The sequence below is a fragment of the Dermochelys coriacea genome, chromosome 5, assembly GCF_009764565.3.
Source record: "Dermochelys coriacea isolate rDerCor1 chromosome 5, rDerCor1.pri.v4, whole genome shotgun sequence".
Taxonomy (NCBI): Eukaryota; Metazoa; Chordata; order Testudines; family Dermochelyidae; genus Dermochelys; species Dermochelys coriacea.
Window position 1 is genome coordinate 130192049 of NC_050072.1, and position 25459 is coordinate 130217507.

Sequence of the window (25459 nt, forward strand, 5' to 3'; positions counted from 1 at the left end):
TGTAGGTCCTCATACCCAGGGCACATCTCTGTCTTGCAGATTCTTTCAGCGTAATATAAGATACAGCTAACATTCTTGTCCAAGCTCTGTCATCGTGTGTCTTGATTGCTGCAACATCCCTTTCTCTGGCCTTGACAAATCTTGCATTGCTCACATCCATTCAGAATGCTGCTTCAAATAACATTTTACTAGCCTGTTGCTTTGTCCATGGCATCCCTCCACTTGCTTGCTCTTTTCTATAGCATCGAACATAAGCTGTTTGTCTTCACTTTCAGGGTCCATCAGTCAGTCCACACTCTACCTATCATTTCTCATTCACTATTGAGATGTTAACTCCCATCTCTGTATAGTCCATGATGCCAGCCTCTCTTGGTGGTTTTTAGAGGATGTGAATAACTTTGAAGGTGTATGTCTACATCAGTGGTGGCTTATGTATAGAGGGCATTGGGGCACTGCCCCTCCTGTAAAAGTCCACACAAATATGTGTGTCACTAAATATGAATTGAAAACACAGCATATGTTAACTATATTCTCTTAGCAATTTGTATTTAATAGCAGCCTCCAGAAGTCTTTCCCCATCACTCCGTGGCAAGTGCGCAGACTGTGCGGTGAAAGTCTGATAGGAGGCAAGCTGCTGGGGTTTTGAATGGGGGCAATTAGAGTGTAACGCTTTGCTGTGCTGTATAGTCACTGCAACCTGTGGTTTGGGCAGTGAATCCAACGCCTCAGACCCCACTCAAAATCCTTGTGGCTTGTCTCCTATCAGTCCTTCACTGCACAGTCTGTGGGGGAGAAGAAGCTGGAGGAGACGTTGACCACGAGCTAAGGAAGCGGGAAGAAACAGCCAAATGGGCAGAAGAGCCACCCTTCTGAGCTGGTAAATCTGTTGCTCCAGGCCTAGGGCAGAGGGAGCCGTAAGGACTTGTGGCTAATGGTGAACTTTCGGGGGGCAGGCAGGGCAGTGAGTAAGCACCAGGGGCTGGGGTGAAGGGAGGAATTAGGGTAAAGAGAGGAGGGAGACTTCAGGGGCCAGGGCCAAGTGGGGTGAGAATTAGGGGGCAGAGCTCCCAGAGAACTGGGGCTAAGGGGAGAGTTCTGGTATGGGGAGCCCCAAGCATTTCTATTATTCCCCACTTGTGTCAAGGTTGACCAGCTGCCACTTGTCAACACTTGAGCTGGAAGTGAGCCTTCCAGCCTGGGTAGACAGGCTTTCACGCTAGCCGTGCAAGTAATGTGGCTTGGGCAGCAGTTTGGGCTCTCAAACCTCCCCCACTTCTCCCCTCCAACTGTGTCTGAGCTTGGGTGGCTAGACAAAGTCTCTGCTGGAGCCACAACATTCACACTATTTTTAGAGTGCTAGCTGGATCCCAGCTTGCATGAGTCTGCATCTTTTGGGAGGCTTGCTCCCTGCTGCAGTGTAGTCATACCATGAAAAACTGGAAAATAAACGTTAAAATTGAAGTTCAACAGTTTCCAGATGTTTGACTTTCAAGTCATGCTGGAAGACTTTCATGTTTTCCCATGCTTTGCCTAATGGCCTGGGTTAAATGGGGGAGTGGATTTTGCAGGTTGAGGTGCAGCAGTGTCTGTTGGATAGGAAGGCTTTTGAGACTGTCAATCCAAGGGAAATTTTTGTATGTCATGTTTTGTAAAGAAATGTAGAGGTGCAGAGGGTGTGTCTACACTGCAGTTGGAAGTGTGATTGACGCATATGTACACATACTTGAGCTGGCTTTAATTTAGCTAGCGTGCTAATTGGGGGGAGGGATAATTGGGGGTTTGAGCATTGGCCTGCTAAACCCAGGGTTGAGAGTTCAATCCTTGAGGGAGCCATTAGGGATCTGGGGCAAAAATTGGGGATTGGTAGCAGGGGGTTGGACTAGATGACCTCCTGAGGTCCCTTCCAACCCTGATATTCTATGATAATAGCAGTGAAGCTGTGGCAGCACAAACTTCAGCACAGGTTGGCTGCCCATGTAATAAGGACCCAGGGGACAGAGTGGGCTTGCAGCAGCATGGACGCTATTGATATTCACACTGGATTAAAGCTAGCTCCGTATGTCTACACATGCTTCATTCCCATCTCCAGTTGCAGATGCTTAGCCAGATGCTTTTAATTGAAATATATAAAGATGGATTGCTAAAGGTATACATGAGTAGACATGAATTACAAATAGTGCTATAAAATCATTCCCTTTCTTCCTTGTATTACAGTATCACAGAGGTTCTCAAACCGGGAGCAGGGTGCAGAGTATATTCTGGAAGGGTATGAGAAGCTTTTTTTGGGGGGGAAAGCTTACTGCCCCCATTTTATCCACACCAATGAATAACTAGCAAAGTTGATTCCTCCACACATCAGTAGGGGTCTAGTTAAATCACAGTGAAATCACATATTTTTTTTGTAGGTTGGTTAGGGCATAAAGAGCAAATTTCTTGGATGTGTTCATAGTTAGATATTCCATGCCACTCTTACTTCTGTGCTGCCGCTGCTGGCAGCTGTGCTGCCTTCAGAGCTGGGCACCTGGCCAGCAGCCGCCTTTCTCTACTCTGCCTTCAGAGCTGGGTGGTTAGAGAGCGGCGGCTGCTGGCTGGGTGCCTGTATCTGAGGGAAGTGCCGCCGCCAGCAGAAGTAAAGGGGTGGCAGTACCTTACTGTTTTTAATATTTAGTGAAACTTGCATGGTTTTTTAAAATTGGTATATGTACTTGTGTGGCAGGAGTCGGGGCATAAATACTACAGATACACAAGTGGGGGGCGCGATCAAGTAAGTTTGAGAACTACTGCAATATCAGATCTCAGGATTCCGCAGGAACTCAGATGACATCTCAAATACTTAGAGGGCAAGGAAGGCTGTTCTTTTCCAGTTTAAGAGTTTGATGTTGCCAGTGTAGAACCTGGAACATGCATCTTGTTAAGTTGAATAAATCCCTCTTCCAAATTTGTTTTACAATACAAATATATACTTCAAAAATGTATTCAAGATCATCTGTTAATGGCGTCAGATCTTTTATTTATATATATCTATATAATTTTAAATAAAGCATTTTAGTTCATATCTCTGAAGAAAGTCTCTGAAGTACATGTCCTTCAATGTGGCTTTTTTCCTACGTTTGAATGTAGGAGCTGATTATCAAGTTCATGAATTTTCTGGAGACCATAATGCTCCAGGCAGTGTTAACATCTGCTTCCTGGATGCTATAAATAACTTTTGATTACTACATCTTTTCACAATCACTCCCTCCCTCAGTGACATGTAAGGCTTTAAATAATGCTGCAGTCCTTTATAAATCCTAGCAAACCTTCAAAATGTTAACTTATTTGTGTAGTGCCTCAATTCAAAGTTACTGGATTGTCCTGAAGTGTAATATGTAATGTTACTGTTCGTAGTCATGTTTTGCTATTTCTCTTAAAAATTGGGGCCAGCCTAAGTAAGGGACATTTTGAAAGTGCTCGGAATGCAACAGCTCTGGAGTATTACTCCCATTAATAAAATGCAATTGAAATAAATTGTATTTCATTGAATTTTTTCCTTCTGCTTAATTTTTATTAGTTTCCCCCATATGGTATTTTTTTATCTCCTGTTTAACTACCAAAGCCCCAAACTGCAGTTCACATTAAGACCTTTTCTTTCATTCATACTTTTTTTTTTTTAAGGTAGTATGAATGAGATGGTGCAATGATTTGGTAGCTTTGAAATGTGATCCCAGCATTCTGGAAAAACCTTATTGGGAACTTTGTAATCAATGCTGTTCTGTCACATGGAAGGTAGCACAGTTGGAAATCAAGATTAGCTCACTTTGTGTCCAAATGAGCAGAAGCCAAGAAAATGAGTTCAGGAATGTTAGACTCTTTACCAGCATCCCCCAAATACTATAATTTCTAGTCTGAAAAGTCAGTGTGTAAATTAGTCACTGATATTTACTTTAGTGTAAAAATAACTCTCTATTGTATGATCAGCCCTCCAGAAGCTGCACAGCTTTGTGAGTGAACTGTATTTTTCTGCTCTGCATGTTAACAGAAATGTTAATTTCAATTGCAAGGGCCTGTGCATTCCCATTGTTTAATTATGTCCTAGTTACACTGATTAACCCAATGGTGGCAAGAGAATTGCATCAAGAACTTATTTGGGCTGCAAAATTTTTACTACTCGTGTTGACGCACAAACTAGAAAGAACCCAACTTGACTTGCAGATACTAGGTTGGCTTTGCAAGCCTGCTGCTTAGAAAATCCATATTTATAAATTAAGGATTCCATATACAGTTTGCTTGATACAATGAGGGTGTCACTCCTTTAAGGTGTTGAGTACCAGCAATGACTAGAAAATTAATGGGGGTTGAAGAGGCTCAAGAGCTTGAAGGATTGAGCCCTAATCGTGGTACCCCACAATGCTTTTACAAAATCCATTTCAGGGTTTGCTGATCCTGGTGAGATAGATGAACTTCCGTTGTATTCAGTTAGTTCCATTAGCTTCCCGTTTAACCATTCCTGCCATTTAAACAACAAAACATATACCAAAGCTTTATCAATTCACCATATTTATTTATATATTATGTCCCTATCCTCTACCCCATTTTGACTTCTAGGTTGTAAGCCTTCGAGAACAGGGATTGTCTTACCTAAATCTGTACAGTGCCCGGCACAATGGGGCTCCAATCCTGACTGGCGTCTTGAAGCACTACCATAATGTTTATTAATAGTCAGAAAAGCCACAACAATGCAACCAGAATTAATATCAGTCCTGATAAATCTATTTTTCTTACTGTTTCCTAGACCTTGAGAGTGCATGAGACTTGCTGATGTGCAGAGGGATTGTTTGGTTACTAGTGTAATTCTGCTGAAGTAATTGGCTCTGCAACAGGAGTATTAAGCTATCACACTAAGCTGCTGCACTGAAACTGTATTGACATGGGCATAGAAATGGAGGAAGTTTGGAGAAACACCAGAAACTTTCCCATTAGTTTGATTGCTCCCGTAAAGTTGTTTCATGATTTCCCCAGTGACTTACATTTCAATTGTTTCCAATTTATGAAGCTTACTGCTGTGTCAAGGGCACCAGGGTTGGTGCTGATAACCATAAGGTACGAGACAGAAATACATATATATATTTCTGTAAAAGGAAGTGTTAAACCTTTAAAAAGACACACAAATTGTCTGATAGGAGGGTGAAAGGATCTGAGATTCCTGTAGCTTCTGGAGGCACGGGTTGGCTACACTAGTCCCTTAAATACAGAACTTAGAGTACAGAGGTGAATGCATTGGAGTTGCTGTGACTTAAATCTCCTATGGTCTAATGGCATGCTTATGCATATTTCGGTCTCAATACATTTTCACTCTTTGGGTCTCTCTGCTGAGACTGTTAAACAAGAGGTTAGTGCTAATGCTGGTGGTTCCTTTGATGTAATCTAGTCTGTTAACTGGAATGAGTAAGTATTAGTACATAATCCACCAACCAGGCTTCAGGTGATAAGAAGTTTAGATCACTGACTTGGGATGTATTTCATCTGGAAACTCTCATTTAGCTGAAATTTCAATTCTGTATCACCACATTCTGTAATTTTAATTTGTAAATGCAGAGGTTTTGGTGTAATTGCTCCTTTACCTCCAACCATACACACACATGGTCCATGCTGTTAGTATGAATTAATAATGTCTAATACGTACTTCAGGTACACCACCTGCCCTTACTCAGCTCATGAACTCCAGGCGGTGAATAACACAGACTACATTTAGACTTTGCACAGCTTGGTTCCCACAAATCAGAACTCCAGATTTAGTCTTAATTAGATGCTGAGGCTAAACTTGTTTATTACCTGATTATATATAGGTTTAGTTTTTGGATGAAAATGTATAACTTGTTAGCAAATCTTACAAGGTAAGCCAACATTTCGGAGTTTGCATTGGAAAACGTGCAGATAGTCAACATCATGAGAATTAAAAATCTGATATACATGGTCTACATCTGAAGTCAGTACTTAATGGCACATAAACAATAACTCTGTCCAACAGTTTCCACACAGCAGTGTCTGAGATAATGAAGATACTTTGTAAGTACAGGAAAAATTGTGATCTCTCACATACAGTACTAATGTTTAATTGTTGGCAAATGTTTTTCTGACAGAGATTAAACCCTGCAGTGGTTACTAGGTCAAGCTATTTAAGGTGAAATCACTGACCATGCAAACGTGCTGAGCACAAACTAGTTTTCCTGTAAGCATCTCAGGGTTGAACTGTGTCCTCCGTGTAATCAGAACTGTCAAATTAACTGTTGGAGGTGCTTGTTTCTGGGAGAACACTTTTTTAAAATGTAATAACAGCTGTTTAGTGTAGAAAAACTTGATTGCTTAGCTAGGCTGACATATAACTGTCTTCACAGGACAGTTTTCCACACACCTTGGCCAGTGCTTTTAGCAAGGTACTCTATGCAACAAAATGTTATGTCCTGGGCCACTGCAGCTAGTCACCATCTTTAGATACAGTGACTTGACCGTTACGTTAATTTTAAACCATGTCAAATAGCACAGTAAGCTGTAGTATGTGCTTTCCATACATACCTCCTTTCTCCTACCCTCACAGCTATGACCTGTTGCTTAGGAAATTAAATCCGTTCTAAAGTGAACTATGTCAGTGGTCTTCAGACTTCATGATTTTATGTTTAATATAATATCACTTTACTTTCCTTAGTTGTCTGTAAGGGAGAGAGGTCTAAAAAAAGAACTAAAGCTTAGAAATCATGGTGCACTATACACAGTTTTGAGGAAAGTAAATTTGACTAGTCTGTATAAGGTTCCTGGATATTAAGTGCTTTTTTAAAGTCTGCTCACAAGGTCAAGTGGAGGAGCACATAGCTAAGAAAATGAATCTACAGAATACGCATTCAGAGAAATTTGTTTTTAAATATAAATCATTTACCATGTTTGGGATTTGGCTTTAAAATGATCTCTTTACTGTTCTTTAAAGTATCAATAGTTCTTATTCATGATATGCTGTTTCTTTAGTGTATTTCCCAACAGAGAAAATTACTTAAAATTAAAAGAGAGGATTGTTCAGGCAGCACTTCTCCCAAAGTGCTCATTGGCATGCTTCATGAGTATATAGACCTCTCTTCCCAGCCGTGGACATTGAGGATGGTTCTATGTAGCTGCAGTGAGCAGAAAATTAAAATAATAAAAAAATCAGGCCAAGAGTATTGTTGTAGCCATATATAACATGTGAAATACATATTTAAACACCCACTATTTAACAGACTTTTTATCATGAAATAAATACACCGTTCAGTTTGCAAGGTAACAATAGGCAGCAAGATGTCTGCAATAGCTGCTGGTAATTTGAGATTATTTTTTCACTTTATCAAGCCAAGAATGACTAGAGATCTAGAGCAGTGCTTGTTAGTGGTATCTCTGCTCATTTTTTTGATTACTGCAAGAGTTCTATTTTTAGATCTATTGATGTGCAACAAGAGCGAGCTGCTCCACGCCTTCTGTCACACGATTGTAGAGAACCTGAAGCTGAAGTGTGTATTGGTGATTATTCAGAGAAACATTCGTTACCTTGGGGAGATATAAAATGATTAAATGTGTTATGGTGCTAAATCAGTGGATTACACTAACATTACCCTTATTTAAGAGTAAAAGTGTAGGAAATGCCATTGAGAAAAAGTACATAATTTGTATTTTTGCTTAGGATTTGTTGTCACTGAACAAGTAACTGTAAGCACATTTTAAAAACACACTGAAGTAATACGTTTCAGATTATTTCACCATGACATTTTCTGTTCACAGAACCCAGCTGTCTCCAGTTCCCGCTGGTCAGAACTAGATATACTCATTTTGGCAGGAACTGTTGGCTATGCTGTGAGCCTGGGAGCAAGCAGCTTTATAGAAGAGGAGCACCAAACCTGGTATTTTCTTATCAATACTCTTTGCCTGGCACTATGCCAGGAAATGTGTAGACACTACTTTCTTGTGAAAGAATGTGATCTTCAGCTTAGTACTGCTGTGAAACAAAATTTTGAAGATATTGAGGAAACGACCCAGTGCAGGAAGGTTGATATACCATCATGTGACTCAAAATGGGGCAAAGTCATCTCTTCAGGTGAATTTCTAAAAGGCTCAGAAAAGTGGATGGGTTTAGCAAGTCCATTAATCATCCTTATTTGCTGTCGGTTACTTCGTTCATTAAATCAGACGGGAGTTCAGTGGGCTCATCGACCCGACTTTGGACATTGGTTGACAAGGTGGGTATCTGAGTTGGATAATAGTTACCACTTACTTCAAATTTCATGTCTTACTTTGTGTTTAGCTAAGGGGATAATGATTTAATATTCTGTAGAAAATACTGTAAATAGTTGAAGGAAGTGAGTATTAAGTGCTGCGAGGTTTTTTCACTATTCTTGTTGGAGTAATTGTCCTGTGTAATGTATCTACCACCACTAGGCTATTATCTTTAGCACTAATCAAGATTTATAATCTAATTCTTGCAAACTTGAAAGCATGTTTTTTTATCAGTGGTTTAATGTTTTTCAATAACTAAGGGTATGTCTACAGAACAAAATTATTTCAAAATTATTCTATTCAAATTTTTGAAAGCGATTTTATACATTCGGTCTTGTGTGTCCCCACTAAAGCAAGCGAATTCGATGGAGTGCATACACAGTACTGAGGGTAGCATCAAATGTCAGAGCGGTGCACTGTGGGTAGCTACCCCCAGTTCCTGCAGCCCCCACCGCCCATTGGAATTCTGGGTTCAGCTCCTAGTGCATGATGGAGCAAAAACATTTCTCGCAGGTGTTTCTTGGTGTGTGTCATCAGTTGCTCCTCCCTCCGTGAAAGCTACGGCAGACAATCGTTTCATGCCTTTTTGCCGTGCAGACGCCATACTGCTTTCAGCAGACGGGGCAGTACGGTGCACAGCTTCTATCCTGGTACTATGAATCCTCCTCTCATTTCCTCTCATTTTTCTATGTAATCTCTATAAATATCTACTCTTTCTCTTCATCATCGACTGCTTCCGCTGCCAATTCTGCTCGGGCATCGTGAACCGAGCAGCACAGCTTCCGCCGTCAACTCTGCTCTCCCGCTCTTGCCGCACTACCGAGCTTCTCCATGTTGTCTGTCCTGGGCTGCTGCCTCCGTGAAAGCTACAGAAGACAACCATTTCCCACCTTTTTTCAGCTATTGTGAATCGAACAGCACCTCTTCCACTGCCACTCTGCTCTCCTACATTTCGCGCCCTTTTTCCAGGATTACCCGTGCAGGCGCCATACCATGGCAAGCATGGAGCCTGCTCAGATCTCCGCTGCAGTTTTGACCATTGTAAATACCTCATGCATTATCCAGCAGTATGTACAGTACTGTTCTGTTCATTCCCTCTGGTGCACCTGGCCTTGGCCACAGTTGGAAGACAGGATACTGGGCTAGATGAACCTTTGATCTGACCCAGTAGGGCTTTTCTTATGTTCTTCTAATGGAGAATAACAGTGCTTGGAGTTCTTCCTGATTGGTCACATGGGTTATGGGTGTGGGGAGAAGGGGAGAGAATTTTTCTTAAATTTAACACAATAGGGCATTACATTCGAAATTTAAGGTCACTTATTGGTAATGCCTTTAGGAATATTGTGGAGCAGGGTTTCAGCTGGCTTGCAGCGTTTTGGAGGCAGGAGGGAATGGGGAGGAGCGAGGACTTGGCGCACAGGCTTCTCCTGCCTCCCGAATATGGCAAGCCAGCTGATTGCCCTGGGGAGGAGGGAGGAGCAAGGACTCGGCGCTCCTCCCCACTCCCTCCTGCCTCCAAAACGCGGCAAGCCAGCTGATTGCTGCAGGCAGGAGGTGGGAGGGGGAGGGGTAAGAGGTGTGCTGAGTCCTTTTGTCTGGCAAAAAAAAATTTCCCTGGAACCTAACCCACCCCCATTTACATTAATTCTTATGGGGAAATTGGATTCGCTTAACATCGTTTCACTTAGTCGCATTTTTCAGGAACATAACTACAACGTTAAGTGAGAAATTACTGCATGTACTACCTTTGGTTCCATACAAAGGATGAATGGATTATATCTTAATGTAACAGAGATAGTACTTTGACCTTTTTCCCTGTCTTGCGAGAATTCAATGTAAACCTCTTGGAACTCCAAAACTATGTTGACAGCATTACAAAAACATAAGGCATATGCAATGTCATATAAAAGGTGATGATAACACAGTTACAAATTCTCAGTCTTAACGCATTAAAATAGTTTTGTGTGCTGAATAGTTGTAGTTTACCATCTGCCCTCTCTCTTTTTCTGATTTTCTTGATTTTTGTCACAAGCTTCTCTCCAGTATATCTTTCACCTTTCTTGTTTGTCAGCCAAAGAGGCCTTGAGAGACCCATGCAAGGCTTTGCCGTCTCTATCAGGGAAGTGCATGGCCTATAGAGCACTATCACGATGGCCCCAAGGAGCAAGGAGAGCATTTCTCTGTAAATATTGTGACAGGGTCGGACCAGATGGTTATAAGAGAGTAATAGAAGGCAGATATATTAGCCCCAGGCTAAGTAGGTCCCTTTTCCCTGGGTAAGGTAACAGGGAATGTTCCAGAATAATCAGGAACCTTCTGGAGACTATTAAGAGAAGCTGATTAGAACATCTGCAGCCAATCAAGAAGCTGCTAGAATCAATTAAGGCAGGCTAATCAGGGCACCTGGGTTTTAAAAAGGAGCTCACTTCAGTTTGTGGTGTGCGTGTGAGGAGCTGGGAGTGAGAATGCAGACTGTTGGAGGACTGAGGTGTACAAGCATTATCAGACACCAGGAGGAAGGTCTTATGGTGAGGATAAAGAAGGTGTTGGGAGGAGGCCATGGGGAAGTAGCCCAGGGAGTTGTAGCTGTTGCACAGCTGTTCCAGGAGGCTCTCTAGACAGCTGCATTCCACAGGGCCCTTGGCTGGAACCCGGAGTAGAGGGTGGGCCCGTGTTCCCCCCAAATCCTCCCAACTCCTGGTCAGACACAGGAGGAGTCGACCAGGAGTGTGAATTCAGAAAAACGGCCAAACTGAGGGCTGCCGTGAAGCTCCAAGGCAAGCAAATCTGCCAATAAGCGCAAGACCCACCAAGGTAGCGCAGGAACTTTTGTCACAACTGGTGTCGGAAGTGGGATCTGGTGTCCACAGTGTGGTGGAAGAAGGAGGATGTTTGGAAGAAAAAAAACAAAACAGGAAGAGTGTCTATTTTTAATTTTTTCACCACAATGGAGGAGGTAGTGTGGGCACTGATACAAGCCACGGCTGCCCAGCAGAAGGCTACCCACATCCAGGCAGCTGCCCAACAGGAGGTAGTGCAGCTGCAGCAAGAGACTAATGGCCTGCTGATGGACCAGGCTTCTCAAGACCGAGCTATGTTGCAGGAAGGCCCTTACAGAGCTGAACCGTGGCCATGATGGGATGCAGATCGTGCAGGCCAGCAGTTGGCCGCAGAAAATGACGCGGGAGGATGATGTAGAGGCATACCTCCTGGCCTTTGAGAGGACAGCCCTGCGGGAGGTTTGGCCCCAAGAACAGTGGTCTGGCATCCTCACTCCATTCCTGTGTGGGGAGGTCCAGAAGGCCTACTATGATTTGCCTGAAGAGGCTGCGGCAGACTACCCCCAGCTGAAAGCAGAGATCCTGGCCAGATCTGGGGTAACGACTGCAGTGCAGGCCCAGCGATATCATGAGTGGAGGTACCAGGAAAACAAAACCTCGCGGTCCCAATTATATGACCTCATCCATCTCGCACAAAAGTGGTTATGAACTGAGTCCCGGAGTCCAGAGGCGATACTAGAGGTTCTGGTCATCGACCGGTACATGAGAAGACTACCTCCAGACCTTTGTGCCTGGGTAAGCCAGAACAAACTCTCCACCTATGACGAGGTTGTTGCGCTGGTAGAAAGGCGAAGGACGGCAAGGGAGCTGACCTGACCAGTTAAGAAAGAAGCACCCCGGGTTAAACTAGCAGAACCAAGCCCTAGAGCTCGGGTGATTGGGCCACCAGGAGAACCCAGGTGGAAAAAGAGAGGGGTTGAAGGCCTACCAGAAGCCACAAAGAGTCGGAGCACTGAGGGGGAAGAGGATCGTGATGTTAGACTACCCAAACCAAGAGACCAGGGAATGCCTAGGGCTCTATACAGATGTTATGCCTGCGGGGAGTGGGGACACATAGCTGCACAGTGTCCCAATGCCGAGGAGCCTATGCAGTGTAACCTGGGGAACTGGGCAGACCCATGCTCCCTAATCCACCTTGTGGGGGGTCTCACTAACCCCACATATGTAAACTAGACCAGTGAAGCTAAATGGGATAGAGACCACAGCATTGGTTGATTCGGAGAGTGCTATCACGCTTGTCTCAGGGAAGAGTGAAGCGTAGTCAGCTGCTGTGGGCTAAGCGTACAGGGATAACATGCGTCCGTGGGACAGTTGGTTATTACCCCACCATCCTAGTAAAAATTGAGATTCAGGGGAACACTACTGAGGTAGCAGCAGGTGTAGTCCCTAAACTCCCATACCCAGTGCTCATAGGGAGGGACTTCCCAGAGTTTGGAGACTTACTCCCTGTAGGGGAATTGGAGAAAGGGGGAAGCCCTGAAAGTAGTGAGGCATCCACAGTAGACTGTCTCTGTCCCAACCTTCTCTGAAATATTCCCAGATTTATTCTCCACTCCCAGACAGCGTAGAAAGACGAAAAGGGAAAGGAGGGCAGCTAAGGCCTTGGGAACCCAAATACTGGCCCAAAGCCAGAGGGTCGCTCTCCTAGGTAGGCGGACCCGAGCAGCTGAAAAGGAGACCACTCACAAGGGAGAAGCACCCGAGTCTGACCCACACCCTAACACCTCTGAACCAGTAGAGGCAACAGAGACTGGCCCCCTAGATCTCAGGCAGATTAGCCCTGGGAGAGGAAATTTTGGACGGGACCAGGCTGAAGACCCAAGGTATGACAAAGTTAGGAAGAAGGTGACTGAAATAGATGGTGTCCCCATGGAAGGGAAAACCCAGGGACCAGGACCCTACTTCATAATGAAGAAGAATCTTTTATACGGGTTGCACCAGTACAAGGGCAGAAGGTACAGCAGATCCTAGTACCTCAAAAACACCAGAATGCTGTATTAAGTCTGACCCATAGTCATCTTTTTGGGGGGGCATCTGGGGGTAGAGAAGACCCGGGCATGGATCCTGCAACGATTCTTCTGGCCCGGAGTATATGAAGAAGTGCAAAGGTACTGTGTGTCCTGCCCAGAGTGTCAGCTGCACAGTCCCCGTCCCCACTTGAGGGCACCATTAGTACCCCTTCCCATCATAGAGGTCCCCTTCGAGTGAATAGCCATGGATCTAGTGGGACCCCTGGAGAAGACATCCCAGGGCCACCAATATATACTTGTCATTCTGGATTATGCTACTCGCTACCCAGAAGCCGTCCCCTTGCAGAACACGGCCTCTAAAACGATAGCTAAAGAGTTGGTGGGGATCTTTGCCCGAGTGGGACTACTAAAGGAGATATTAACAGACCAAGGTACCCCATTTATGTCGACGCTAATGAAGGATCTCTGTACGCTGCTCCATATACATAGACTGAAGTTCTCAGGGTATCATCCGCAGACGAGTGGGCTGGTAGAAAGATTTAACTGAACCCTCAAGGCAATGATAAGGAAAGTGGTAAGTCGAAACGGGAAGGATTGGGACACCCTACTACCCTACCTTATGTTTGCAATCCGGGAGGTACCTCAGGGCTCAACTGGGTTTTCCCCCTTTGAATTATTATATGGACGCCACCCCCGTGGCATACTAGATTTTGCAAAAGAAATCTGGGAAGAGGAACCCAATGAGGGGAGAAATATAATTGACCATGTGTTGCAGATGCGAGAATGGAGACCCCGGGTCACCCCTATTGTACGGGAACATTTGGAAAAGGCACAGGAGGCCCAGCGAACCCATTACAATCGCCAGGCAAAAATCCAACAGCCCCAGCCAGGGGATTGGGTGATGGTGTTGGTACCCATGGCAGAAAGCAAGCTTTTGGCCCAATGGCAGGGGCCCTGTGAGGTGTTTGAACCCGTGGGGGAAGTAACCTACAAGGTGCAGCAGCCAGGATGCCAGAAACAAGAACAAATTTATCACATTAGCCTCGTAAAGCCTTGGCACCAACAAGAGGTGTATGTAGTGGCCCAAGAGACCCCGATCCAGGGAAATAATATGCAGGAGCAGATCAGGATATCCACTGATCTGACACCAAATCAGAAGGAGGAGGTAACTGAGATGATCAACCGATACCAGGAAGTGTTTTCAACCAAACCAGGCCGGACCACCGAAGCAGATCACCACATTATCACAGACCCTGAGGCAAAGGTAACTTTAAGGCCCTATCGGGTCCCAGCAGCAAAAAGGGAGGAGATCAAGGCAGAGATAAAAAGGATGTTGGAGCTGGGAGTCATCGAAGAGTCCCACAGTCAGCGGTCAAGCCCGATTGTGTTGGTGCCCAAACCCGATGGCACCACTAGATTTTGTAATGACTTTCACCAGCTGAATGAGAGATCCAAATTCGATGCATACCCCATACCCCGTATCGATGAGTTAGTTGACCGCCTGGGCAATGCCCGATTTTTGACCATCCTTGATTTAACAAAGGGATACTGGCAGATTCCCCTTGCCAAAGAAAAGACAGCATTCTCTACACCAGAGGGTCTATTTCAATATACTGTTCTTCCTTTTGGATTGCATGGGGCACCTGCCACCTTCCAGCGTCTTATGGACAAGTTCCTACCGCCCCATACCAGTTATGCAGCGGCATATCTGGATGATGTAATTATTCACACCCCTGACTAGGAAACCCACTTAGGAAAGGTGGAAGCAATTCTGGACACGCTAAGACACGCTCACAGCCAACTCAGCCAAATATGCTGTAGGGCTAGCTGAGGCTAAATACCTTGGCTACATTGTAGGAAGGGGCATGGTCAAGCCCCAACTAAAACTAGAGGCTATCCAAAATTGGCACCGGCCGAATTGGAAAAAGCAAGTCCAGGCATTCCTGGATGTGGTGGGGTACTACCGACGATTTATTCCCCATTTTGCTACCAGAGCGAGTCCCCTGACAGACCTGATAAAAGCCTGGGGTCTAGACATGGTGAAGTGGACAGATGCCGCAGAGAAAGCATTCATGGATCTACAGACAGCCCTCTGCAGTAACCCCGTGCTTATAGCCCCAGCCTTCAACAAAGAATTCATTTTACAAACAGATGCATCTGAAGTAGGATTGGGAGCGGTCCTATCGCAGATGGTCGGAGATGAAGAACACCCAATCCTCTACCTCAGCAGGGAACTCCTCTCGAGAGAGCAGGAGTATGCCGTGGTTGAAAGAGAGTGCCTAGCTGCGAAATGGGCCATGGAAACACTGTTGTTACCTTCTGGGACGATGGTTTATCCTTGTGACCAACCATGCACCTCTCCAGTGGATGTAGCAAAATAAAGAGAACACCACATGGGTGACCAGATGGTTCCTATCTCTACAACCTTTCCAATTCACCATACAACACTGGGCTGGAAGCCACCATGGCAATGCAGATGGCTTGTCACAAGTACACTGCCTGATATCCCAAGTTGCCCAACCCCGTAGTGTTGAGCAGGGGGGGGATATGTGACAGGGTCGGGCCAGATGGCTATAGGAGAGTAATAGAAGGCAGTTATATTAGTCCGAGGCTAAGTAGGTCCCTTTTCCCTGGGTAAGGTAACAGGGAACGTTCCAGAATAATCAAACTTTCTGGAGACAATTAAGACAGGCTGATTAGAACACCTGCAGCCAATCAAGAAGCTGCTAGAATCAATTAAGGCAGGCTAATCAGGGCACCTGGGTTTTAAAAAGGAGCTCACTTCAGTTTGTGGTGTGCGTGTGAGGAGCTGGGAGCAAGAGGTACTAGAAGCTGAGAGTGAGAATGCGGACTGTTGGAGGATTTAGATGTACAAGCATTATCAGATACCAAGAGGAAGGTCCTATGGTGAGGATAAAGAAGGTGTTGGGAGGAGGCCATGGGGAAGTAGCCCAGGGAGTTAGCTGTCGCACAGCTGTTCCAGGAGGCACTCTAGACAGCTGCATTCCACAGGGCCCTTGGCTGGAACCCAGAGTAGAGGGTGGGCCCGTGTTCCCCCCAAATCCTCCCAACTCCTGGTCAGACACAGGAGGAGTCGACCAGGAGTGTGAATTCAGAAAAACGGCCAAGCTGAGGACTGCCGTGAAGCTCCAAGGCGAGCAGACCCACCAAGGTAGAGTAGGAACTTTGTCACAATATATTACTGGACTAGCCCTTAGCAAAACAGATTACCCATAATTAAAAGCTGCAAAGCTTACTATATATATCCTAGAGAGTGTCTTTCAAAAATGTATTAATCTTTAACAAAAAAAAATCCATTTACTGTGGGAGTGTTGGGTACATTGTACCATTACGTACAGCACGTTAGCAAAATGAAAGTAAACAAGTGGAAAAGGCTTTGCTCGCCTGAAATAAAAATCATGAACTCATTTATCATTCTTTTCACTCTACCTGTATTCATACTGGTAAGAAGAGGTCAAAGCTAGTAAACAAATGCATTCTGTATTCAGTGGAACAGTGAGAGTGTAGAAACGTAATGAAAAGTGGCTGGTGTAGTAAGAAACACATAGAAAAAGGCATTTTTCAGGTTCTTTCCCCAGAAACACGTTGCATCTAATTGCATTATGTAGTTTAGGCAAAATGCACTACATTTCAACTGAGATTAAAACTAGAATTTTCAAGCATGTCTGAAGTTAGATATCTAAATCATTAAGCACCTCAGTAAATGGGCATTGTGTTCACTAGGGGTTTTACCCTGGTGATAGAGGTGTTACTTAGCAGGGCAATGATGATAGCAGCACCATCTCCTTCAGCAATCATTTAGGTTCAACCTATGCTAGCTGGCATTTAAGACACTTTAGAGTATCTGTTATACCTATAGTCCTCTGGACTGTGTCACAGCTTATTGAGGGTCTACTTAGCCGTGACTAGTACTGTACTAGTACTTACTGTACAGGTAGGTAACTGTCTTATTGCATGCACGTGCACATATAGAGCTGCCAGTTACATACTATTTTGGGGGTTGCCACAGCAGTCATTTCAATATTTCATCCTCCAGTGCAAGGGAAGTCAACTTTCTCCAACTCCATTATAGTGAGATTTCTGAGAGGAGTCATTTGTCTCTACCTACCTGTGAAAGAGCCATTTCTCTTGTGAGACCTTAATACTGTATTAACTGCACTTAGGGGGCCTCTGAGCCCCTGACAACCTGTTCTGTCTCATCTGTGCCAAAAGATAGCCTTTCTTGTTACTATCATATCTGCAAGAAGAGTATAAAATTTGCAAAATATAAGATCACGCTCTTAGGCACTGACTAAACAGGAACTTTTGCTATAGGCTGGGTACGTATCAGTTAGAAATAGGAGGAGGAGGAGAAAGACCTGAGTATATTGATGACTGAGTTGCCAGTGTGATGTAGCTGTGAAAAAGGCTAATGCAATCCTGGGATGCATCAGGTGAGGTATTTCCAGTAGAGATAGGGAAGTGTTGCTACCATTATACAAGTTACTGATGAGACCTTATCTGGAATGAATAGTGTGCACAGTTCTGGCCTTCTACTAGGATGATCAGAGGAATGAAGAGCCTACCTTATGAAAGAACACTTAAGGAGCTTGGCTTGTTTAGCCTAACAGAACAAAGACTGCGGGGAGATACGAGTGCTCTGTATAAATACATCAGAAAGATAAACACTAGGGAGGAAGTGGAGTTATTTAAGTTAAGGGCCAGTGCTGGCACAAGAACAAATGAGTATAAACTGGCCATCAACAAGTGAAGTCTTGAAATTAGATGAAGGTTTCTAAGCATCAGAGGAGTGAAGTTCTGGAACAGTCTTCCGAGGGTAGCTGTGGGGGTAAAAAACCTAACTAGTTTTGAGACTGAGCTTGATAAATTTACAAAAGGAATGATATGATGAGGTTGCCTATAATTGCATGTGGCCATCTGCGACTGTTATGAGCAAATATCTGCCACAGCCAGAGATGGGACACTAGAGGCCGAAGGCTCTGAGTTACGACAGTAAAAAAAAAAGGAGTACTTGTGGCACCTTAGAGACTAACAAATTTATTTGAGCATAAGCTTTTTTTCTGTATCTGTATGAGTTTTTTCTTTTAGTCTCCTTAGTCTCTAAGGTGCCACAAGTACTCCTTTTCTTTTTGCAAATACAGACTAACACGGCTGCTACTCTGAAACTAGTTACTACAGTGAATTCTTTCCCAGATATCTTACTGGTGGGTCTCACCAACATGCTTGGGGTCTAACATATTTGGAATCAGGAAGGAATTTTCCTCCAGGTCAGATTGGCAGAGACTCTGGGGTTATTTTGCCTTTCTCTGCAGGTTGGGTCCTGGATCATTTACTGGTTTGAACTAGAGTAAACAGAGAATTTTCTGTAACTTGAAGTCCTTAAATCATGATCTGAGGACTTCAGTAACTCAGCCAGAGGTTAGGGGTCTATTACAGGAGTGGGTGGGTGTGGTTCTGTGGCCTCTGATGGGCAGGAGGTCAGACTAGGTAAATCACGATGGTCCCTTCTGGCCTTAAAGTCTATGAGTAAGTCAGCTACATGCCTTAATGACAGAGACCCTGCATACTCAGTTTTTCAGAGACAGAGTGTGGTCATTCTTTAAGTAGACTCTGAGCCTCACCTCCTACTGATGCGGCTTGTGAATCACCTGAGTGGAATACATGTCTGCAACCACCTGAAGAAGAAAAGACTTACCCACCTGTATGGTAACGGTTGTTCTTTGAGATGTGAGTGCAGATGTGTATTCCACTCAAGTATGCGTACACCTGCTGCACTGAAGCTGAAAAACTTTGCCTAGCAGTACCTGTGGGGCGGCGCTCATGGTCTCTGACTTTTAGCCTCTCCTTAGGTTATTTAAGGGCTGCACCAGCCAGGCCCACCTGAGTTCCTTTGCACTGAACATCAAGAGTTAAGACTCTGTTGCAGAGGGGACAGAGGTTGGGTTATGGAATACATGTCTGCACCCACATCTTGAAGAACAGTTACTGTACAGGTAGGTAACTGTCTTATTGCATGCACGTGCACATATAGAGCTGCCAGTGTACATACTATTTTGGGGGTTGCCACAGCAGTCCGTACGATCTCAGCAACATTTCCCAGGCTCTGGAGATCTGAAAAAAGGATACTGGGGAAGAGACACGGTAAGATTACATCAAGTAAATGTACTTGCTTCTCCTGGTGCTCCAGCATCACCTTTCTTCGCCTCCCTTTCCTGCAAAGAGCAGTACCTCCCCTGGGATCCTCACCAAGCTGGATGGGGAGCTGACTTGGTCACGTGGAAGGACCAAGAGGGAATGTTTTTTCTTTCAGCCCTAGCCTGGCTGACTCCCATCTGTGTAGCTGAAATAGCTGTCTTGTGTTTCCTTGTAGAATTCAAAGAAAAGCAGGTAATAAGGAAAGAAAGCATGACAAAATTTAAGAACTACATATTGAATAAATGAAAGAACTCCAACTCCCGTGATATGATGCGGAGCTCATGCTAATATAGCCTAGGTCTGATGTCAGTGTGCCAGAGGCCAGCAGACCTTCCCCATAGCATTTCAAAGTGTGAGGACTTTGAAATGCTGAAGTGTGGCAGGGTGTAGCCCCTGGTTCTCACAGTGTAGGTGTGATTCTGGCCTGTGCAGTCAAAGTCATGGCATTTGGAACAAATAAAAAATATTAACATATGGCGATAGACATCAACTGCTGGTTTCCTGCTTGGCTTTTGGGTTCGGTTCCAGATGTCGACTTTCCTATTTAAAAAAAAGCAAACAAACAAAACTTAGGTTTCAGAGTAGCAGCCGTGTTAGTCTGTATTTGCAAAAGTGAGCTGTAGCTCACGAAAGCTTATGCTCTAATAAATTTGTTAGTCTCTAAGGTGCCACAAGTACTCCTTTTCTTTAAACAAAACTTAGATCCCAGTACTGGAAACTTCATATCTCCCCATTTACTATCAGGGTAGTTGAGGTCAGATGAAGTACTCTATCTAATGTGATTTAGGTTTTTCTGTAGTGTCTGAGTGCCAGCACTCCGTATGTTTCAATATTTGGCAATGGGCAGGGTATTCAGTGTATAGCACTTGACTATGGAATGCACTCCACCTGCTGGTCTAAAAGAGAGAACTTCTGTGCATCTTTAGGGCATGATGCAAGGCCCATTTCTGTCTTGTTTTCTATTTATTGTATTGTTTTACATAACACTAGGATTCATAGTCATAGATCAGGACCCCCATTGTGCTAATAGGTTTGGTTTTTTTCAGTGATTGTTCTTTTGCTATTGGAGGAAAACTTGTGTGCTACATTATGTCCTTAGCTGTGATGGCTTTAGGGAACATTTTATACACCTTATACATCTAAAATTAAATAAAATGGATATATATACTCAGAGTTATAATTTAAAAAGATGCTTGTGAAGTACTGTAACAATTCTTGTTGCCTTATATTAGAGACACTAGAATGCTGTAGTAGAAGTGATAGTGAATTTTGCACGTGTATATAAATATAACATTTTGGTTTTAAATCATTAGAATTTTTGTATATCATATGAAACTGTTTTATCCAATTAAAACAGACCAACTAACATATGATGAGACATGATTACTTTTAAACATGCATGCTTGAATAGAAAACCTCATTAACAAAATCGTTTTTCTAAAAATACTAAAATATTTGACCACATCTCTTAGAAAGCTAGTAACAGATGTCAGTGCAGTGATTAATTTGGAAATTCACTACAGTTGCTGGAGCTATGTTAAATGTATTTTAGCAGTAATTTATTTTTTTCTTTCTTTTACAGTTCTGAACACAAAGCTGTACTGTCCCTTCTGGCAGCTGTCTCCTTAGTTATGCTCTTCATTCTGGTTCAGAGGAGATGCTCCCTGGTTTCGAAAATAGCGATGGCACTTGGGCTCTTGGGAGTCTACAGTTACCGGGCAGCCATTGGAAATGTTGTATTTCCATGGCAACAAGACAGCAAAGTTATCTCAAAGTAAGTTCATCAGCAGATATGAAAATCAACTTCTAGAACAGTTTTAACACTTTGGATACTGAAAAATAGCACAGTTATCTCTGTTAGAATCAGGCTGTTATGAGCAAAGGGATGGTTCTCTTAGGATGTGCACTAACAAGTTTCATGTTATGGCTTTAAATAATATTTGGGTACAATAAAGTGGTATGTTCCTGTACCATATCTCAAATTGGAAACCTGTCAAAGGCTGACACACACACTGACTACCTTGAGGCATAGCTTATTGATCTAGCCAGTTACCATTTTTTTCCATTTCCATTATGAATCTGGCTTATAAAGATTACTACCTTTTGCTGTTTTATTTACTATTATATTGATTTGCTACATTTAGTATAGAACAATGCCAACCTGACTTATTTATAACAATGAAATAGTTTTCTATTTGACTACAAGGCTAAAAATACATTTAGGAAACAGTTTCCCTGTGCCTTTTTGTTTCTTACAGCTGAGAGTTGTGTACCATAGCCTTTCAAGATGTAATAGATTTCTGCTTTTGGGGTCTAAAGCTTGGAGCATTATACAGACTGAGAACTTTCAAAGCTAAGAGTTTTGAGTCTCCTTTCCCAACATACCTGTCAGCAGGTGATTATGTTTACCATGTGAGATGAAATAACCCAGTGATGCTTCTAATTCATGAGGGCTTTTTTTTTCTCATACTGAGCATTAGCTGCTTTCGGAGTGCAGGAAAGCAGCTTTGATTCTTTTATAACCTATCTGATATTTTTCAGTTTTTGTTGTGATATAGCTGGATCTACAGCTCCAACATGTTCTAAAGGGAGCATCAGAATTGTGGGAAATCCTCAGGATGCATTCCTGTAGTCTTTTGGGGGAAATTCTAGAAAGATGTTTGGCTTGTGGCTAGAATAAATTGTTCAGAGATCACTTAGAATTTGACCTGAGTCTGGTTAGCTTGGGTTCAGGATTGGGGATCAGAGGCCACACCCTCCGTAAGAAGTGGAGATTGGGAGTTACCTTGGAAAGCAGCCTAGGAAAAGATTTTTAGACTAAGGCCAACTGTACCAGTGGTGCATATATTTTTTTTATATGCAGTAGAGATATTTGAAGATACCTTAATACTAATTAAGGAAGTGAAGTTATTTGATCTTCTGCATACAAAAATTTCCATTGGCCTTTACTTGGACTACAGAATCTGACTACGTGCTTGAATGTGTTTGTCTGGAAATACATCTGATTGCTAAATATAATTTTTAGTTTTATGTTTAACTACAATTCCTTTGGGTAGAATGCAATTCCTTCAATGAGAGGAAAAATACTGCAATGTGGAACAGAATGTTAACTGCATCAGCTGAACTGCAAATTAAAAGAATAGTTACAGTAATAAGTGGAGTTCTTAAATTTACAAAGTGAGCAAAGGTTTCACTGACAGCTGATTTACACTATAGTCAGCGTCTTAATTGCAATTAGAATTGACTAAGAAAATATAGGGCTTTTATACTCAGCTTAATTTTAAATGTGATGGTGATTTGCTTAAACAGCTATGTCAGACCTTTCATTTATAGCTTTGATTATGCAGTGGCTTAAAAGTTCTTTAGATTAATAAAATCAAACTTCACAATCAGTTACAGTTGTGGCTGACTGAGTCTTGCATTTAAGAGTAAGATTCGCATGTTAACATTAAATGACTGTTTAGATATAGAAATGGCACAAGGCTTTTTAAATTGGAGAATTTTAGTGCTTTTTGAAAATGGGAGCAGGTACGCTACAAGCTTTGGTGCACACCTCTGCCAATACACCTTAACCTTGTCTTTACACCATCCTTAGCATTACGTATCAGGGCTTCCCTGTTACTTGCTTTGACAGGACATCCACTTTAAAATTGCCTACTACCTTTTAAGATAAAAATACTGCCATAGAGACTGAAGTATAGAATACATACATTATGGGGGAGGGATAGCTCAGTGGTTTGAGCATTGGCCTGCTAAACCCAGGGTTGAGAGTTCAGTCCTTGAGGGGGCCATTTAGGGATCTGGGGCAAAAATTGGGGATTGGTCCTACTTTGAGCTAGGGGTTGGACTAGATGACCTCCTGAGGTCTCTTCCAACCCTGATATTCTATGATTCTATGGGTTGCAGTAATACAGGTCTTTCTACCTTGCCTTGCAAATGTGCCTGAACTCTGACACAGTCTGGCAGAAATATCTGGAAAGGCAACATGGTCCAATACTGGACTGCAAATCAGGAAACCTATGTTTTTTATTTGTAACTCATTATTTGCTAAATGATCTTAGCAAGTTATGCTTTTCCTAATTTTGTAATTTGACCATAATGTGAGAAATGTTGTGTATTAGGTTACATATAAAAACTACATTAAAAGAATGTTAAGTACCTAAAAAGTGGGAAAGTGTTTATATATATATATATATAAAAAAAGTCTGTGTAACCTTCATTCAGCCCCATTATATATATATATATATATATATATATATATATATATATACATTGCCAACAACCTGTAACTTTATGATCACTTATTATTTTTACATCAGGACTCCCTGCCTCATTCAGTGCACAAAATGAAGGTTGTTCACTGAATGGATAGTTGTTGAATATTTCTCTTTACTTGTGCCTTATTTACTGCAACCAACCAAACCCTGAATTCCATACAGAATTATTTCCTCATGGGATTTTCTCAGGAACTCCTCACCATAGCTGCTGAGTGCTACACAAACATTAATGAATTGATTCAGAGGATCCCTTGTTAGATGATGTTCCCATTTTACAGATGAGGAACTAAGATGCACAGAAGTTAAAGCCAATATTGAAAATTGGGCCCTAGTGGATGCTCTTGACAGATACGTTACTTCTTTTATAGCACATACAATAATAACACAGCTTCCATTGACTTCAGTTGCACTTGAGTACCCAGTGTGTCTGCAAATGAAGCCCCAAGTATCCCAAGTTTCTCAAGCTGAGCACTAAGAAAGTGAGAAACAGTGTGTCCATTTGTGAAAAGTTTGATGTGTGACTTGCCCAGCATCAGTTAGAAGCTTGGTGGCAGAGACATGAATAGAACTCAGATCTTCAGGGTGTCAATGTATTTCCGTAACCAGGAGGTCATCCTTTCAGTTCCTGCAGTCCCCTACATGACAGGCAGTCCTCGACTTTACGATGTTCGAGTTGCAATGAACGGCACTTAAGACGCTTCTACATTGATACCCTGATTGACTTATGACTATAGGTTTCAAGTTTACAATGCTCGGTCCTGCAGTGGAGTAGATTGCAGTTCTGAGTTCCAACTTACAAATGCAATCGTAAGGAACCAATTGTGTCGTAAGTCCGAGGACTGCCTGTATTTACCTCATACCTCCCAGTTTCTGCAACAAATGACACAGGACCCTCCACACAAAAGCTTCATCCACTATACAACCTTTGAATTTATGCTAAATGAAGCAGAGGTCCTGTGAGAAGGGTCTGATCATGCAGTTATGGACTGTATCATTGTAGCGAAGCAATGACCCATGATAGCAGCGCCTCCTGCTGGTTGTCTGGGAATTGGCTCTCCAGTGTATGGAGCACCTCCTTCTGCTGGTGGCTCACCTTCCTCAGGCCCCCGTGTCCCTCCCAGACTCCGGTGCCCCTTTACCTCGGGGTTCTGTCCCCTACAGTATGCCCACTCTCTGGGTCTTCCCTCCCAGGGGAACCCCCAACCCTCTATCCCCACCTTGCCTCAGTGGCTACTGCCAGTCATCATCTAGCTCCCTTCCTTTCTCTGGAGCAGACTGCAGTCTGTAATGGCCACTCATCATCACCTGCTGCCTTTGCCTATTCCCAGGCTGGATCTCTGCAGCCCCAGTACCTTTGTAGGCCTCAACAAGGCCTGCAGCCTGGAGCTCCCCAGCTCCCTTACCCTATTCCCCAGCACTGCTCTAGTTCAGGTTCCTTCCTCTGAGGCAGCTAGCCCTTCTCCCTCCAGGGCTGGAGAGAGACTCCTCCAACTTCTGGCCCACAGCCCTCTTATAAGGGCCAGCTGGGCCCTGAATGAGCTGGCCAAACCTGTGCTTTTCACCACTCAAGTGCTTTCACTCCTTTTCCCAGCTGCAGCTCTCTCCAAAGCTGCTTTTAACCCCCTGCCTACTGGAGTGGGGCAGGCGCCCCACTACAATCATGTACATGCACAAGGGGGCTGAATTAGGATTGCACAGGAAACCTTAATTCTGGCATTTCCTAACTTTTAAGTGATTGATTTTGCAATTCTAATATTATTTGAACATAGCTTTTTGTGTGTAAGTCCTTCAATTTTAAAAAGCAAACTTTAAAAAAAAATATCCACTATTTGGAACCATATTAAGTCCACACGTGGTTTGTCAACAGGGTAGGAACCTTTAGATC

At 43.3% G+C, this 25459-nt stretch overlaps 1 protein-coding gene across 5 annotated transcripts in view; it reads left to right on the plus strand.

Annotated features, from left to right (window-relative positions):
• PIGG (phosphatidylinositol glycan anchor biosynthesis class G) overlaps positions 1-25459 on the plus strand; it is a 115390-nt gene that overhangs the window by 16465 nt on the left and 73466 nt on the right. For all 5 annotated transcript variants that reach the window (XR_005293095.2, XR_005293096.2, XM_038402987.2 and 2 more), the window contains exons 3-4: positions 7780-8234; positions 20880-21071. Coding sequence is in view for 3 of the 5 variants with exons in the window: in XM_038402987.2 (XP_038258915.2) it covers positions 7780-8234; positions 20880-21071 (647 nt within the window). In the remaining 2 variants the exon portion in view is untranslated. The remainder of the gene's footprint in view (positions 1-7779; positions 8235-20879; positions 21072-25459) is intronic.